The 19,018-nt window shown below is 35.8% G+C and overlaps 1 protein-coding gene across 2 annotated transcripts; it reads left to right on the top strand.

Moving 5' to 3' along the window:
* The first annotated feature begins 310 nt into the window (after positions 1–310).
* Positions 311–18,560, top strand: LOC107221851 (dynein regulatory complex protein 11). Of its 2 annotated transcripts, XM_046735969.1 has the most exons (11): positions 311–944; positions 2,220–2,430; positions 2,573–2,850; positions 3,158–3,467; positions 5,242–5,526; positions 5,834–6,078; positions 6,149–6,436; positions 7,755–7,847; positions 7,995–8,112; positions 8,196–8,342; positions 18,279–18,560. In XM_046735969.1, the coding sequence occupies exons 1-10, from the start codon at positions 441–443 to the stop codon at positions 8,303–8,305; spliced, it is 2,442 nt and encodes an 813-aa protein (XP_046591925.1). In that variant the 5' UTR covers positions 311–440; the 3' UTR covers positions 8,306–8,342; positions 18,279–18,560. The 2 variants fall into 2 exon arrangements, with proteins under 2 accessions (XP_046591925.1, XP_015516493.2); XM_015661007.2 differs by lacking the exon at positions 18,279–18,560 and having other exon boundaries at positions 8,196–8,389.
* The last annotated feature ends 458 nt before the right edge of the window (positions 18,561–19,018 follow it).

Here is a 19,018-nt window from a genome sequence, read left to right on the forward strand (position 1 = left end):
AACGGTGAACATGAATACCTAATAAATAATCGGAATCGATTAGAATTCATTTGGCTGCATGCGCATGAGGTTGAAAAAAATGTCGTTGACTGATTAGGGATTAGTAAAAAGGAACTGTAAGAACGATCTTGAAGGAACTTGTATACACTCTATTTGGGAATACCTGTACTAATGGTATAATCTGTCGAATGATCAACCGCGCTCTAAAATATAGGATTCGGAGTAATAAAGATCGTTGCGTTGCGTTGGGAAACCGCGGTTACTTGGCAACGATAAAACAATAATCTATTCGCCGCGATGATCACGCGAAAACGTTCTAAAAGCACAGTGCAACGATCTTTGTACAAAGTAAACTGCAATAACGAACGATTAGCAATTGAAAGAAGCGAAAGATACGTTATAGTATAAAAAATTGTGTCGGAGAAAATTCGAAAAAGATAATGTCCAACGTTACGTACAACGAGTTGTGGAAAGAGACGCAGGCGAGTCTCGAGGAGATTTCACAGACCGATAATATGGTTCAAAATTTAAAGGCCCAAAAGGACAGGCAAAAGGCCCGACAAAACGTGGCCGAGCTTTACGTCCGGTACATAGTAGTGACCAACAAACTTAACCAATGTTACGACCAGGTCGTGCAGCCGCAGAAGAGGATCCTGATTAGAAAATTGCTCGACTCCTGCGTGGGCCGGGTTTTGGAGCTGAAACACGAGCTCGTCGACGTCGATTTGTCAGAGTACAATTACTACGACGATGTTTTGCTCAAGTACGAGGTCACGCCTCAGGAGGCAGAGATTCACGTTCCCACCTACTTCCTCAGGGAACGGGAGACCGAGATTAGGGAGAGGCGAAAGTTCATCGAGGATACGCTCAGGGGCCTCGGTTATTTGCACGAAGAACCCGCACCAAGGAAAATGACCGAGGTTGAAGCCATACGGTTGATACAGGTTCGAATCCATCTAGGATCAATTGAAATTTACGTCAATTATACAGCATATCTGACATGCGGAATAGGAAATAGCCAAATTTTTTATTTCCTAGTATGAACATTTTTTAACCATCAATTTTCAAACATTTTTGATACAGCTGTTTACCGTTTCTCATTTCTATATATATCAAAGTTCTCGACAAATTATCAACTCTTTTTATTCTATCATTTTTTTATCGTTTAAACGAAATAGCTATTTTTCGTTAAATATGATTTTGTTTTTAGTAGTTTCATAATTAAGTGTTCACAAACATCAGTGTTTGATATATTTGAAATTTGTCCATCAAGATTCGAAAATATTTTTCATTTCACATAGTGCCAAACACGTTCGAATTATTTATAAGGCTACATATATATTTATAATTTTCTAAAACAGAATAAACAAAATAGTCGAAGCAATTTTACCAATGTACACAATTTTATCGTTTAACACTGTTTACACAGAGTTGAAAATGCTTAACAATACTTTTAACGTCAATAACGTACAGAGTGAACTGCTAACGACTTGATGCTTCGATGCGCATGCCCTAAAATTCGAAAACGTATGCGGTTGTTTTATCAGGACGACCAACATTCATAACATCAGATGACAGGGCGCCGCGATATATGTAACCTAAAAAATGTTGGCAGTCCTGTTCATCTTTTAGCGCATGCGCGTTAAACCATTCGGTCGTCCCCAATTCACTCTGTATTTAATAATAACTCTAATTTTTACGAATCGAAAAATGTTCAAAACACCCTCCTTTTCGGTTGGTTGAATCTTTTTTCACCAGACTGTACCCGCGCAATATGAACTCTTATTAGATTACTGCTTGAACACGATATCTGTGCATGCGCATGACGGATTAACACCGTGTTATACATATGCAAATTAATCTTTGGGCTCGATTTATGTAACCGCGATAATATGTGCGATTTATATGCCATATAGGATGCAATTATTACACTGTATCAACGAATGATGATCGATATCGGTGATTGCACAATACGAAAATTATACAAGCGTTCATATATCATTCGATTAAGCCGTTATTGTTATTATTGGAGTATTTAAAAAAACAAAAAAAAAAGAAACAAATTTTCGCTGTTTTTTTCTTTACACTGAATCACATTCACTTGTGATAAAAATTAGACGAATTTATCGAGCCGATTGACGTAAAAACAGCATCGGCGTCGTTGTCGATTTCGATTTTATCAGCGTATAATTGTTATAAATAAATAATATGTAATTCAGGCACACGAAAGAGCGAGGCAAGGACGCGTTCGTTTTCAATTTATGAAAGAAATAAGGGAAATGAAAGAAAGATCTATGGCGAGGCAAGAAGCGGAAGGCGATGATGCCTCGATCGGTATCTCGGCCGCTTTGAGGATTCAAAAAGTATGGAGAGGCTACACGACGAGACGAAAAATCCGCATGAGACGTATCGAAGAGATGCTTTTAATCGGTATAATTCAATTTTACCTAAAACTAAAAACAACAATTAAGACTTGAGGTTAGATGGTTCGACGATTTTCTATTCGTTTCTTGATTTTTTTCCATTCTTTGTTTTCTCCTTTTGAAAACAATTTATAAAATTTGAATCGCAGGTATGGTTCAGCCAAGCCAAGTGATAACCGATAATTTTCGGCAGTCAGAACGCGTCAAGCAATACCGGCACCAAAAACAATCGGAATATCAAAAAGTTTACGAGAAATTATTGGTCGATGTCAAGGAATCGATACGAAAAGAACGGGGGGCTATTATCGAGGAAAATTTACGTATGGAAATAAGAAATTGGATAAAAAATTACTACCAACAAACCGGTAAAATACCAGATCTTCCATCAGCCGAAAGCGGAGGATCGAGAATTATGTTTAGCCGTCAGGTAAACGGCTCTGCTTTTTTTTTTTCGATTCCCTTGATCCTTTTGCAAATAAAAGTATACTGAACGTTAAAAAAAAAAAAAAAGTTTGGTAGAACAATCACGTATGCGACAATAGAATTTAGATGTGGTCTAAATAATGTTTCAACATATCGTTTCCATTTTCTTCTACTAACAATTAATTAATTTAGGTAATTTCAGCCATTTAATCATGGGAATGCAGGACATTGCATTGATTTACATTTTGCAAATGAAAATTGCAAATTTTTAATCAAAAAAGATTGAAAATCGAGGTGTACATATAATTTAGGGTACGGAAAGCACGATAAGCAAATCGACAGCTGTGTCGTCGAAGGAGTCGAAAAAGTCGAAAAAATCTAAAACCAAAAAAGAGGGAGACCTTGAACAATCCGAGGACGAGTCTGATCCGGGTTTTAAACCAATGCCGTCAAATTTTTTGCCGGAAATAATGCAGGCGAACGCCGATTATCAGGAGACGTGGAAAAATAAGGACGAGTCCGATAATCCGGGGCAGGAAACTTACGTCGATATGATCGAGGCGGAAAAAACTCGCGAAGTTGAAGACGAGATAAGAATCGGTGTCGATCAGATGATGAGGGGTGAGATTACCCTTTTATTTTTTCACCCTTAACGATACAATATTTGCATCCCATTATACACATAAGACTCGGATTAAAAATTAATATAACTGAATATTAATCTTATGAACATTTTTAATCCACGACCTTCAAGATTTCCACTTATCTGTAAAAATAAATTTTAGCAAGCTGTCTACGTAATACATTATTGCTTCGTAACGATCATTCCGAGAGTAAAGTTTTAATGGACAACATTTTTTTTTTTGTTCACTTACGGCCGATGCAAAGTCCGTTTTTTGTTTTTTCTTTTTGTTTTTTGTTTTTATCACTCACCGTCGTTGCTTCGGATCGTCTCCGAAAGATCAGGTTTAATTTTCGATCCGAAAGAAAAGATGTACGTAGGTATATAATAATAAATTTTTATTATTATCCTCATACCTTTACAGGTATTATTCGATATTATTTTTCCCGAGTGACCGTAAAAAATAACGTTGTTATCTTAAAGGCGATTACGTAAACTCTGTTAGGTGGGGATCACGTTGTCCGTGTGTACATATGTGAACATTAATTCAGAGAGACTGCTAGTTTTTCGGCCGGGTCGATTACGTTGGTAACGCAGTTGAATATGTTGATCATGCGTCGTACGTTGTATTATCCTTACTGAAACTGCAGTGATGTCACGTCGTTTTTATTCCTCAAGGATTCATTTCGCAAACAAAAGTTCATACGACAGAGAAGAAGAAGACTGAATGCATGAAAGAAAGAAAGAAAGAATGAGAAAAAAAAAGATAAAATTCAAACTCACACGTTCGAGTTTTGTATTCTCTACGGGAAGTATGAAACACTTTTTCTCCGTACTTTATAGTGCAGCTGTAACTATAATTTGTATACATACAAGTCCACGGTTTTAATCGTGCGATTTTACAAAATGGACAATATCTTTGTCGTATACTGTACTACGTTGTACACATGTTGCATTTCACGTCAAATCAGTAGCTTATGTATCTCACCCTCTTCGATTTTAATCATTTTTTAGAATGATATTTTTACCGATCCAAAATTGTCTCGGACAAATTTTTTTCCCAAATTTTATTTAACCATCGGTGAAATTTGAAAAAAAAAAAAAATAAATAATCGTAAAACCAATCACGAAAACGCTATTCATAAAAATCTGAAATAATTCGCTGAGGTTCTAGGATTTGAAATGTAAATTTTAAGCTGCACCACACGCTAATGGGATCTCAATGTTTACTATTTTTTTATTTTTTTTTTTTGGCAAGTATTCAGTTCTTCCATGTCGGAATTGGAGTTGACTTATTTTTTTTTTTTATTCCCCCACCTAAATAGGTGGCAGAATCGAGAAAATAATGCGATTTGTGCAATCCATTTAGGTCGAGTCGTATGAAAAAAAAAAAAAAACAAACAAACAAACAATTTCAACATGACTTTTTGGATTTCGCTCCGCCGTATCAGATCCGCCATTCTGAATTTTCAAATTTTGAGTTCAGATCGGTAATCAGCGAGCCAAGAAAACCCCCCTGTACCAAATTTCATCTAAATCCGTTAAGTAGATTTGATTTGACCCCGAAAGAGTTGAATGGAATCTTCTTTGGGTTACAGTTTAGAGTTGAGATAAAAATCAGAAAAGGACCACCCTAGTATATGTGGTATACCAAAATCGAAATACGAAAATTTTGATGAAGGCATTGATGCGACGAATGAAAGGAGTTTATTGTTATACCGATGTACGAGTAAATTCTGCAACAGTCTTTTACCTCCAATCCTTCCGAAACAGACGACATTGAGGCCTTGCAGGCCGCTGTGGACAGAGACAGAGGACACAAGGGTAAACGAGGCAAGAAAACGCAGAAGCGGCTACGTCGAAGTGGAAAAAAAAACAAGAGGAAAAAGGAAAAGGATCTCACCCCAGATCGTAGCACGGAATCTCTATTCGAGGAACTACTTACCAATGGTATAATAAAACTTCATCCCGAGGTACGGCTCGAGCAATTCAAGGCTGAAAAATCTTACGCGAATTTCGAACTGAGGGAACGAGGAAAGGATCCGCTTCCTGCTCTGGGTAAGAATACTTTATCTCAATCCTTGAAACTCTACGCACAGTGAACCAAATAATCGAAGAACGTTTTTACTCCTTATCGATTACATGGTGTCCATTGATTTTTTTATAATAGACGTTTACACTTTTGATTGTAAAGATAGTTTTCAATGATTTCCAGCGAAACTGACGAAATGTTTAATCGTAATCTATGTTAACGAACCGTAATTGTTGATCCGATTTCGGACCGCCAGTGTCAACCGGTCCTTGGTAAAAATCTAGCAATAAAGTCTTCGTCATATTCAATTTCCGAGGTTCGTTGTACTTCCAGGCGACGTGAAGCAGCTGGTGACCGAATACTGCATCCTCCCTCTTGGCAACGAGGTTGTGAGACAGCTGACGCCTCTGGTAAGGTCGGTGCTTATCGCTGGGCCGCATGGAAGCGGTAAGAAAATGCTCGTGAATGCGGTTTGCACAGAATTGGGTGCAACCTTGTTCGACATAACGCCTGGCAACATCGTAGGAAAGTATCCCGGGAAATCGGGCTTGATAATGCTGCTGCATTTGATATCGAAGGTCAGAAAAATTGGCGAAGAAAAAAGACAATTCGTCGCTCACGTTTTATTCACGCGGTACTACGTTTCAGGTCTCCAAGCTTCTTCAGCCCTCGGTTATTTTCATGGACGGTGCTGAGAGGCCTTTTATTAAAAAGGTACCAAAGACCGACAGAACCGATCCGAAACGGCTCAAAAAGGATCTCCCTAAATTGGTCAAGGGAATAACCGCCGAGGATCGGGTCGTAATGATAGGGACGTCTAACAGCCCTTGGGAATGCGATCAGAAGCTTCTTTATCAGACTTACGATAAGGTCATTTTCATACCCCGCACCGATTTCGGAACAATGTCGTCAATTTGGAAGGACCTGCTCTACAAGGTTAATTCCATACTCCGTTAAGAGGAAAAAAACTTCTCATTATTTATGGCTAAAAGAAAGTTTTAGCAAAATAGGCATCGTGGTTTAAATATCGTACGAATTGCAAGGAACCATTGTACCTATTTGGCATGGTAACTATTTCGTCTGATCATCACCATCGATCTCACATTTCCGGGTTATTGCGGCGTGAAGTTTGTTTAGTTTGCTACATTTTTTTCCAATTGATCAGGACAATGTAAATTTATCGTTTCATCATCGTCAAATCAATGTGTTGATATATATTCAATTTGTCAAATTGGTGCAAAATTTAGGCAGAGAAAAATGAGCAAAAAAAAAAAGAACCGGTTTCCGTCTATTTTGAATAATTAAAAAAGAATACAGAAAGAAATTAAAAGAATTGAGGTAAAATCGACAAAGTGCAATTTGTGCTGATTATTTTTCGATTATTATATGATACAATTATTGTAGCGATTATATTTACGAAACCGTGGATATAAATTTGCATAAACAAACTATTACGCTGAGTATGCATTTGCGAATCTGCATTCGCGGTATGAATATTTAAATCACGATGTGTTTTATAAATAACCGGTATTTCGTTGATCTTGAATAAAGGTGATACATTGCTATGTGATTAAACGTGCAGCAAAGTTCAGGAATCGAAAATCGACGGATTCTTATACCTAAACCTAGACTCGACGCGAATATTATTATACGACCGAGTTTTGCGTATAATACCTGAAGCGAATAGAGTAACAGAGAATGAGAAGAAAGACACACGGACAAATATGCGTTTAGACGAAACAAGAACTGAACGAAATGAACGGTACGTATAGTCAGGTAGAAAACTTATCGGTACTGAAACGGGACGGAGTGAAAAAGCCGAAGCCTCGTTTCCTCACCTATTTAACCTGACTGTACGTCTCGTTCGTTCTTAATTGCGTTTCAATTGCGGTCTGTGTCAAGAGTTGCTAATTCCCTGATTTTATCATCAAATAATAACATCAATTATAAACAACCTCGAATCAATAATCGCCGTCACTTCTCGTTGACTAAATATTCTAATCATTGTTATCATCATCATCATCATCATCATCGTCGTCATCATCATTATTATTATTATTATTATTATAGCTCGCAGAAACTGTCCGAGAAAATATTTTCCAAAATATTTACGTATATATACGATGTATAAAATTCTAATCCTATTGAATAATGAACAACATTCATTATCTCTGAATTCGTCGGATCTTGTGTTTTTTGTTTTATTGAGGAAAAAAACAAAAAACATGCAAAATAACAAATCGTTATTTTACAGTACGCCGGTATCAGCCGACAGTTCGACACATCAGCGATGACGAAAATATGCGACGGTTTCACAGTGGGAACTGTTCTTCAGTCGATCAAAGAGGTGAGATTTATATGAATTTTTATACCGCGACAGTAAACGATAAATTTTACGAACTAACGTTGCAGAGATTTTATCTTCTTTTCATTTTTATTTTCTTTTGTTATCGATGTTTGATCGTGCGCACGTTTTTTTCAATTCATGAACAAGGTGATGACTACCAAGAGAATGGTTCAGCTCAGAGTTCATCCTCTTACTCACGCCGAGCTAGTAAATGCCCTGAGTACAAAAGATCCGGTATATCGTGAAGAGGAGGACGCGTTTTTGGGTATGATATGAATAAACGCGATGAAATATGTGCAAATACACGTTAATTGTTTAATAAATATGTAATTGCAAAAATCGCTGCAGCATGGTACGCGAAAACACCGACTTGTCGTAAAAAGCAGAGGGCGATAGAATTGGAATTGGAGAAACTTGAGGAGGACAATGAGAAGAAGAAGAAAAAGGGGAAAAAGTAGACGAAGCTCGCCAAAAAAAAGATTTCCAATTGATCCAGTGAGTACAATTTGATCATCATGTGTGATTATACGAAACATATTGTAGGTGGGTACTGCAATCATTTCCAAATCCGTATAACTATCGAGCCGGATTTTAATTGTTTGCAAAGTTATACAATGGAACTGATCATTTGTTTTTTTTTCGTACTATTCGCTACCGTACGAATAGAACATCACGGATATTGTTATCCTTGGGTTTCTAAACTTGTGCATTTTATTTTAATGTTTTTGCTTGTAAATTCAAATTGGCTTGAACTTTTTAGGTAAGTAAAATATTTAATACTTCTCTTTTGCCAATTTATGTGCTGGTTATTTTTCGTTTCATTATTTACTAATCAACATCAGTGCAGATCAAAGTCCTGACACGATGTTTCGATTATTGATTCGGATATCTTTGCATGGAATACAAGGAATAATGATATACAATCTAGAATTACAAAAAATACTGAAAAGATTGTTTCGGTCACGAACTGAATATAAAAAGTGGTTGGAAAAAAAAACCGACCGAAATTATATAATGTTTATCCGCACTACTTATTCATTTACAAGTATACGCATATGTATATACATGCTTTTTTCATGTTTCGTATACGTTTTAAACTTTGGTATTAAAGATCGAAAAATGTTTGGTAATTTCCACAAAGTTAGATATTACATAACTTAAATCGAAGAGCGGTATACAACAATGACAGACGTTTACTATTATTACAAATTATAATCAATAATTCTGGATGAATTATTATTATTATTATTATTATTATTATTATTATACGTATGTACCGCATAACCGTCAATGCCTTTCGAACATAATTACAGACATTATAAATATAAGAGTGAATCTATACAACCGCTATTCGCGAATAAGCAATTACACGAAGAACTTGCGTCATACATGTACGTTTTCCTCACGAGTATAATGTATATTCGACGATTCGTGCATATATTATATTATAGTTTTCAAAAAGAAGACTCGGTGATTTTTGTTTATTTTTTTGTTTTTTTTTTTATTTTAACGAAACGCAATTACACAACGTATATTACGTACAAATTTTACAGCCCGAATGAATAGCTCGTATATGGTAATAATATAAGGTTACAAGTTTTTGAAGATTTTTTTTTTTATTTTTTCCAATCTACATTCACGATTATCGTGAAATTAAGTTTTATGTGAAAGGAGAAATTGATCATTGACTGTAAAATAAGTCTAACGTATAAAGTTTTGTCGGATGATGCAGCCTGCTGCATTATTGGTTGACGATGAGCCTGGTGTTGAATTTTGTCGATTAGATTAATCGCCGTAGGTCACACATGCTTCTCTCACGTTAAGATCATGACGTTAGCCGCAGACAATTATGTCATGTTATTAAACTTTATAAGCAATCCTATTGATAAGTTATTCGTTATAATTTTACTTCTGTACGGACAGATAACAACGATACATACTACAAACATAAATATATGTTTTACGTACATGTATAGTATATAAAATCGGATCACGCCACGCTGGTGTTTCATTTCCGTGTGCGTAGTGTTATCGATTACTTTTATGTATCACATGCATATATCTGTACGTGCATAACATTAATATTATACATGTGACATAATAATAAGAGAAAAAAAAAAAAATCATCGGAAACTTCATCGTGAATGCGATTTTCGCTTAACGACGATCAGCTGTTGCATGCTTGCACAATAACATCTTCGATATACGCACACGCACGTAACATATCGTATGTATAATTATCAACGAGAAATCACGCGACTTGCACTCGCGGTAATTAAATCAGCATGTTATTACATGTTGCGGTTCAACGCGGTTCGTTGACAAGTTCACTGATTAATGAATGAATTATATTTATTATCGATATATGTATAATACGTGTATAAAAGTACGAAAGAAATTAACTAACGACAAAGTGGATTAGACAAATTTACATTACAAAACCGCAGGAAGTGATGCGATTAAGTTAGATGTCTTATAAATATCACCTGCAACTATAATTTTGCAATTATTTAAATATTGTGCGGACTGTTATTTTTAACGTATCAATTGCATTGTTACATTATATTATATCATGTTATGTATTAGTGCGCGCAGATTTTTTTTCATTTTTTTTTTTTTTCTTCCTTGTCTCGCACCGAGAACGTACAATTATTAAACTTTCATCTTGAGACACGGATCACGATTTTGCGTAGTGAACGATGCGTTCGTTACCACCGAGTGATCGAACGGGCTTGAAGGTCATGGCTTATCATCTATTTGTATAATATATTATATGGGATATTCCACGCGAAACGAGACCGGTTTCGGCCGATGGTCGGCGAATTTGACATCCGGCAAGAATCTCGTTCATAACCAAATTATAAAGAATTTTATTCTCTAGTCTTGGGTCCCAAATAATTATTGACTCCACGGAAATCGCGATTGAAGAAATTTTTTCTTGTGGTCTACTCGATTCGCTTGAAAATTTTATTGAACGTAGTTCAAGTTGTGGTACAATTTTCAGCTGGAACTTTTTCGTTTTATTCGCCAGCGATAAATTAGTGATAAAATTTGATTGAAAATTGAAAATCTCTTGAATTATGTTCAGTTAAATTTTCAAGTGAATAGAGTGGATCCTAAGAAAAATTCCTTCAATCGCGTTTTTCGAGGAGTTAAGAATTATTTGGGATAGCTGTAGCAGAAGCAAAATAAAAATCTACCAAATTTTGTGAAACAAACCGAATGGAAACGTGCGTTCGATAATTTTTCGTGTTTTGAGCAGGCTGGTTGATCAGGAATCGATCATTTTTATTATTTAATTTTTCTTCGAGATAAACGAGATTATCGTATATATACATATTCGTTGAAGCTAAGAAGATCTCTGTTTGAGATATTAAAGTAAAAAAATACTGAAAGTGTGAAAAAAAAAACAAATGAAATCGCTTTAAATCATTTTAGGATTATTAAAAATCTGGTCGATTCGTTCGGCTTCACTCTGCGATGACTCGATTTATTCAGAACATTATTTTCTACAAAATTACCGAAATGGATTTTCTTTTTTATTCTATCACCGGACAGTTCGATATTGTTATTTGCAGATCGTTTTCGATATCTGTGCAATGTTGTGAAATTGGATATTCGACGATGGCCGGCATGACGTATCGTAAGAAGTTATCCCTGCAGTGAATTCGTGGTAAATGATCTTTCGAAAAAAATTAGTCATCGTGTGAAAGTGAATTCGATCAAATGTGCTAGATTCAACGCGTGACACATCTAGTAATAATGCTAATAATAACAAAAATGGTAATCCCATTTTTTTTTTCTCTCTTATTTCCACTCTACAATATCTTGTATAGTCTAGGCAAAATTATTATCGCCCGATAAGACGCCCCCCCCAATTTCGACCAGTCAGTAGCGTATCGCGATTGTTGTTATTATTACGTATTACAGGCTCCTCATATCTGTGACTAATCAAGATAATCACGTACGATATATAACTATAACCGTTATATATGTACCAGTTTTATCCATCCGCCGTCTGGCGAGAAACTATACTATACAAGTTGATGTAGGTGAATCAGAGCCGTAAATTATCGCTCATTGTCACTGGCTGGATCACCGAAGAGTGTGTATTATATACATATCTATAATGTATATATACATATCTCCACCAATATGAGTCAACGACTCGTTTCGCGGATCTTACAGGTGTTGTATTTGTATGATGTATATGTATACAAATATATATATACTTATTTGTATGATTTATACCATACGTACTATTATAACAGCACGTCCTGCATGTGGTAAAATGATAATTCTCTTCAGATTAAACAATTTTCCTCACAATTGAGGATACTTGAATGAAGATTGATAGTATCTGATTCAATGTAAAACCTAACCTAACTTCACCTAAGCTCTATCTGTAAGAGTTCATACAGCGTTCGCAAAAGAGCGCGATACCCTTTCGACTCGGCTTACAAATATCGTTACATCTTCAAAACTATTGACCTCGATGTAACGAAACATGGTCTAAAACCTAGCCAGACGTTGTAGCTAACCACAGAAAAAGAAAGAATAAAAATCGCTTCGGTAGTTCTGGAATTATAAGCGAACGTACGTGAGAGACTTTAGAGTATTATACATGTATGTTTATATAGAGAAGACGATATGATATAAATATCCGTATAGGGTAATGGACATGTATATGTCAATTTATCGCGAATATTATTATCTTGGTCCTTGGCGTCTAGTTTTTATTGTAGCGCACAGTTTTTACCTATAATGTACCCAAGTATTTGAATATTATTGTCGTAATTATTTGAAGGCGAGTTTCGCAGGCATTACCGACTCGGACAGGAGAAGCCGATGGAAAAAAATACCCGTGCATTAAAAACAAGAAGCAGCAACCTGTCTAGCGATGATTGATCGTAATAGTTACGCGCGAATCTATACAGAGTCGGTAACCAACGACCGAATGGTCTAACGCGCATGCGCTAAAATCAGTTGTTTTGTCAGGTTGACCAACCTTCGTAAGTCCAGACGACAGCTCGCTGCGACGTATGTCATCTGAAAAATGTTGGTCATCCTGAGAATACACTGCTTTTGATATAGAATTTTACCGCACGCGCGTTAGACAATTCAACCTTTGACGTCTCACTCTGTACAGTATCTGCACACAGTATTGTATCTTACAATCGTGACGTATGCCTACATCGTAAGTATACATACCTGTACGTCATGTACTGTATGTATACACGTCCGTGTTTACGGACGTATAAATGTAGAATAAATAAATACCAGTCGATGTGTACGTATAACACATACGTATGTAAATATATTCAGCACTTGTAAAAACAGTACATAATTCGCGTTTCCGGGGATATACGAATATCACATCCATACATGATCATATGCGTATTCAAATAGATAATCCAAATTCACGTTGAAATTTTATTGCAAGGAGGAAGGTTTTACGTAAGACGTTACGGTGTCATACGTATACTACACCGTGACTAGTGGATTGTGAATTTGAACCAGCTTATAGAGGCACACGTGTACATGCGTGCAAGGTAATTGTACGTAATTGTGCAAATAGATTCGATACACATTGTTGTATACGCGCGCTGAACTTGTATAGTAGGTATACATATATGCATAATGAAACTGGAATTTTGAATTCGAATTAAGCACTGCACTTTGAATTTGTTTTGCAAATGGGCATAGTATCCTGTGTGTTGTATCTAACATACGATGTACACGCATTGATTGCTCTTAATTCGCATTACGTAATTCAATATCGTCTTCTCTGCATATGTAAAACTTGACGTCTCGCCGACTGTCTGTCCGAACTGCTAAATCAAGTTTTTATTCTTTTTTTTGTTTTTATGGATAGCTACTACAGCTGGTCAGGTTTTAAACTATATCTCGTTCCGACCAGATCAATGCATGGTTTTGGAGATATAACGATATTTTTGCGCCAAGTCGCAACAAGATTAAACTCATACAGGTAGAGGAAAGTTATGTTCAAGAGTTTCCAAGGTCTCGACGAGCTCTAAAAAAAAATTCCGGGAGAGCATATGGATATGTCTAACAGTTTTTGCAACAATAATCATTTAAAATTATTCGCGGGCGGAGCTGCGACGGGCTTGTAGCATGTAACACACAAGGCGTGTGAAATCGCAATATAATCCCTCAACAAGTGAGAAAAATCGAATCGAGGGCGATAACAATAATATTTATGTTATTCGGGTAAATGACTGTATAAATGTTCTTTATTGTTCAATGTAATTCGTGCATCAGCCTTGACCGTTGTCTTTATTGTACCATTCTTATACATGCAAAAATATGTGTAATTATTACGGCAAGAATATTGTTTAAAAATTATATAAAATGAAATGTCTAAACGAATATTGCAGAAAACCGTACAGTGTTTCTAACGAGTAAAAGATGAGAAAAAAGAAATGAAATGAGAAGAAAACATCGTCTATAATGTACTCGAATCGTCCACCTTATTTTCAGGGTTAATTTCACCGTCGACGACCTCCCGCGGCGTGGGGGGGGGGGGGGGGAATGATGCAATTCGCAGTTGTGGGTCGGCTTTGCGTAAAACATGTTATGACGAGACCGATGGTTACTTGTATTGCTCACATATATTCCTACACGGCAAGTCGATATATGGCTTCCGTTTAATCGATATTTGTGAAATGCGCGCCACCGACCGATCTGCAGAAAACCTGCGAAAAGAGGTAGAGTGAGATAGAGCGCAATATACGCGTATAGTATAAAAATGTAAGAATCAAAAATTAAACGCATCACGACATTTACGAGGTGCGATAATTAGTGGATGAGATGATTTATGAGTATGTAAACTTGGGGACAATAATCTGAGAAGGCTAATTTTTTACACTAGACGGTTAAGTGGGCAACGCAGCGACACCTACAGCGCTATAGTCGGCCGAGCTTGAAACAAACTCAATCTCAATAAACATAATATAACCCATGACCGTCGAATCTAACCTTAAAATACCGCGGGGATAATGACTTGTTGGATTGACATGTATTCTAAGCTTAGATTCGACGGTTATAGGTTATATTATGTTTATTGACATCGATTTTGTTTCGCGCTCGGCCGACTATAGCACCGTAGGTTTCTCTGTGCTGCCAACATAACTGTCTAGTGTAAAAAATTAGCCGACTAAGATTCATTGTCCCCAAGTACACCTTACCTATCATGTAGAAAAGACTCGAGATTTTTATTCGCTTTTTTTTTATTTAACTCTACGTATCAAAGACAAATTGGGATCAGAATAGTATATTGTATGCCTGAATTCATTTGCATTATACTCGAGCATCACTTGAACGACAAGTTGTGCATACTACGGCATGCAGCCGTATAATATCGAAGCCGTGACACTCAACGGTAGCTGGTCTGCGTGTGTTTAAATTAAGTTATAGGATGTGCCAAACGCGTGCGGCAAGCCATTACACCTGTCGCTGTATCGTAATGATTCAAGGTCATTGTGCTATACCGCATTTTTAACAGAAAAAAGGAATAAGACTACAAGTAGATGTCACCTTCCAGTTTCCTATTGATTTTTATAACGGATCGAACTCCTCGGAATGTTAATTATAATATAGTTCGGTGTAACTAATTTGAGGCTGTGTATAATGCACTATCGAAATATTCCCTAATTGGAATTCATATTTTCAATTATTAAATTAATTCCTCATGGCCTGGTTTACTTCACCGGGTTATTTCCGTGATGCGTCTCACAGGACCCCCTAATTACAGGCAAATCAGGGTACAAGTCTAACTTTGGTAGCTCCAATGTTCTTTTGTTCATGTCGTTGCAGCGAAACTCTGAGATTATCAGGGTGGATTTGTACCCTGAATTGCCTACAATTAAGGGCCCCTATGAAGCGCATCACTGCTCACAGTTAAGAATATTTGAAAGAAGATTGATAGTATTTGATCTAACCTGAAATCTAACGTAACCTGATCTCTACGAAATATAATCTAAATCTTGGTAAGAAGTTTTAGATGTAGCGGAAAGAAAAATAATGAAAATCGGTTCGGTAATTCTGGAGTTATAAGCGAACATACGTCAGAATGACTTTGTGTTTTATATATGATGTAGAGATAAAAATCCAACAATTTTTGCACAATGTTTTCTGTCATACCATATTTACTAACTATTTTTGCATTTTTCAATTTATAAAATTTCCGAATATGTAACAGCCTAGCTTACGGGTTACAGACGAAAAATGATAAGTTCTTGAAATCTATTTTCCACGGTAAAAAGTTTCCTACGACCTTCTCTTATATTATATACCTTTGTACGAATTTACAATTAGTCCAGGAATGGAAGTCTGCACTTCGTAATAACGTGTGAATTGCAGTGCAGGATAAAAATCTCAACAGAGTCAATAAATGATACAATAAAATGTAAAATTTTTCCAATGATTAACTTACGATTAGTGGATTAAAATTTTTTTTTCTGGTAAATAATTGAGATGGGTTAACTTATCGCTACTTCATTCATCTATACTACATAACATGTCGTACAGATTCTGCTTCGGCCTTGACTGAAATTCTTACGATACATTTACCGCATTATTTGCTGTATTGCTAATTGTAAATGAACATGATCGTTATATTTACCTAATTTTCTCCTCATTTTTGGCGAGAAGAATAGCAGAAATACTTTTGCTATACAGATGTAAAACTTGTTAGTTGATTTTTAATATACTTGTACGTATTATGTACAACATGAACAAAAAATACTCAGCCATTGACTATCTGGGAGAAAAATATATCTCTTACGCATTTGCGGTTTGCCGTTTTAAATCAAGTTGCGCGCGTTAATTTGGTTAAGTAAACACGTGTACGGAAAATCTGCAAAATATTGTTCAAACTGTTTGCGCTGTGATCGTATAATATTTAATGTACATACGTAAAAAAAACCAGGTATATATAGTAGGGTGTTTCCAAAAAATACGAATTTTTTTTTTTTATTGTGTCCAAAAATTGATAGTATAACTGAAAACAAAAATTTTGGCGCTAATATGAACTCTTAATATCAATAGTAAGGTTTGCCTCTATCCGTTTCTTTATTTTCCATTTAAATAACACGGGAAATTTTTTTTTTATTTTTGAATTTTTATTTCTTTGGAACGGTTCAACGTAACATCAATCTGATGTTACATAAAAAATAATATAAATATGGCATATGATATTTTTTTGTAGTTTTATTGGAAAATATTTGAAATTTTTGATTAGTGTTATTTTTGATCGCTGATATCTTTGAAACGGTTGATCTGAGGAACTTTGATCTTCAGACGTTTTTTGTAGAGCGTGAAATTTCCTATAAATCCGTTTTTTAAGATTGTTGTTACGATGAACCGTTTCAAAGTAATAAAAATTCAAGAATAAAAAAAAAATTTTCCCGTGTTATTTAAATGGACAATAAAGAAACGGATAGAGGCAAACCTTACTATTGATATTAAGAGCTCATATTGGCGCAAAAATTTTTGTTTTCAGGTATACCATCAATTTTTGGACACCATTAGAAAAAAAAAAAAAAAAAATTCGTCTTTTTTTGAAACACCCTAATACATAATGTAGAGTATAAATAACAAAAGTCAAAGGAACTGTTACACGGGGATGTAAAACACGCGTATTACGCGAATAAAATTCAGCGAGGGGTCAAGGACGCGTATAAAGTTGCAATTGCAATCGGAGATTACGAATATCCGTGTAAGTGCGTTATATGCGCGTATCTGGTAATCTGACCCATGCATCGACACGTGCATTTTTTCTTGTTCTGTACCAGTGAAGCATAAAAGCATGTGCGGGGGAATCTCTAAGAACGTGAAAAATGTCACGTTAATACTGCATGATCGTTGACTCCGCATATCATGCCATTTACACGTGCATGTATTCATCTAATCGTAAGCGAATACCAATCAATGTGTGTACGCGGCAACTCGTCGTCCGGGATTATTTGCGTCAAGAATAATTTATTCTTTTTTTTTAATTTTTTTTTTTTTTTTTATTGCCATTCTCTTCTCGCGGTATGAATATTCCCTTTAAATGCATCTCGATGTCAAGATTAGGTAGAAAATTGATAACCTACGGGACATAAAAAATCCATGTAAAATTCTTTCGCATCCCGTGCGTTCCAGAAAAACTATCGTTACGTTACAATGTCGTTCCGCTTACAAATTGGCGAATTTACATGATTTTTGTGGGTAAAATCTAAAACTGTTTTATCCAGTGCGCAAACCACTGTGATACAAACATGTATGATTATAGTTATAGTTTTATCACATGTGATTCTAGCTGTATAAAAATCTTCTCACTGACAATGAGTTGCGCGTATACTACAATTTCGACGTATGAATTTCCGCTATTTGCCAGCCTGGGTACACCTGTTCCAATTTTTGCAGGGGCATTCGCACCAGCGGCTGACGCACGTTCGCATAATTTAACTACTTAAACCGGAGTTGGCACGCGACTTACATAGGATCGTCTAGAGACGATCAACGAACCGTCGTTAGTGAGAAATGAGAACTGGTTGAGTGAAGGCAATATGCGCAGGTAGTTCGGTTCGTCATATACGCTGTGTAATCGTACGTACATACATGTTTATTTCAAATCTAGGCATACTTACGAGATGCGCGCAATAAAATCTGATACATAGAGTCAAGTCAAATTGAGGGAAAAAAGTCAATTCAGGGATCGAAAGATATTGTCAATATTGTATAAAATGGATTTTATTTCGTTTTGTTTTCTTTTATTGTTTTTCGTACATCATCTTACAATCGGTTTATTCTATAAATATATAATAATCACAATAATGATTTATAAATGTGGCTACGAATATTGGTATTTTACACACATTTTATGCAGTATATAATTTGACTGAAGATACAGGATCTGCAGTGTATCACCATACGAACCGACGATACATTATACCTCAATTAACATCTAATTAAAAATATATGCTGCATTTGTGAAGAAAAATAAAATAATTACAGACAAGAAAAAGAAATAATCATGTTTTGTAATATCAGATGGAATATTCGGATTATTTTCTATTGCTGAGCGACCGGAAATCAATTGGAAAAAAAATATATGCATGTACGTAATGGGGTATTACGTGTAAATTTAACAAACGATAAACCGT

This window comes from Neodiprion lecontei, chromosome 3, assembly GCF_021901455.1.
Source record: "Neodiprion lecontei isolate iyNeoLeco1 chromosome 3, iyNeoLeco1.1, whole genome shotgun sequence".
In the NCBI taxonomy this organism is placed as follows: domain Eukaryota; kingdom Metazoa; phylum Arthropoda; class Insecta; order Hymenoptera; family Diprionidae; genus Neodiprion; species Neodiprion lecontei.

What these genes read in the sequence shown, in the direction of transcription:
- LOC107221851 (XM_046735969.1), top strand. Translation starts at nt 441, where the DNA reads ATGTCCAACGTTACGTACAACGAGTTGTGGAAAGAGACGCAGGCGAGT. An exon ending in GGATCCGCTTCCTGCTCTGG is followed by an intron (nt 5,527 to 5,833) that starts GTAAGAATACTT and finishes TTGTACTTCCAG; the next exon opens with GCGACGTGAAGCAGCTGGTG. An exon ending in GGAAGGACCTGCTCTACAAG is followed by an intron (nt 6,437 to 7,754) that starts GTTAATTCCATA and finishes GTTATTTTACAG; the next exon opens with TACGCCGGTATCAGCCGACA.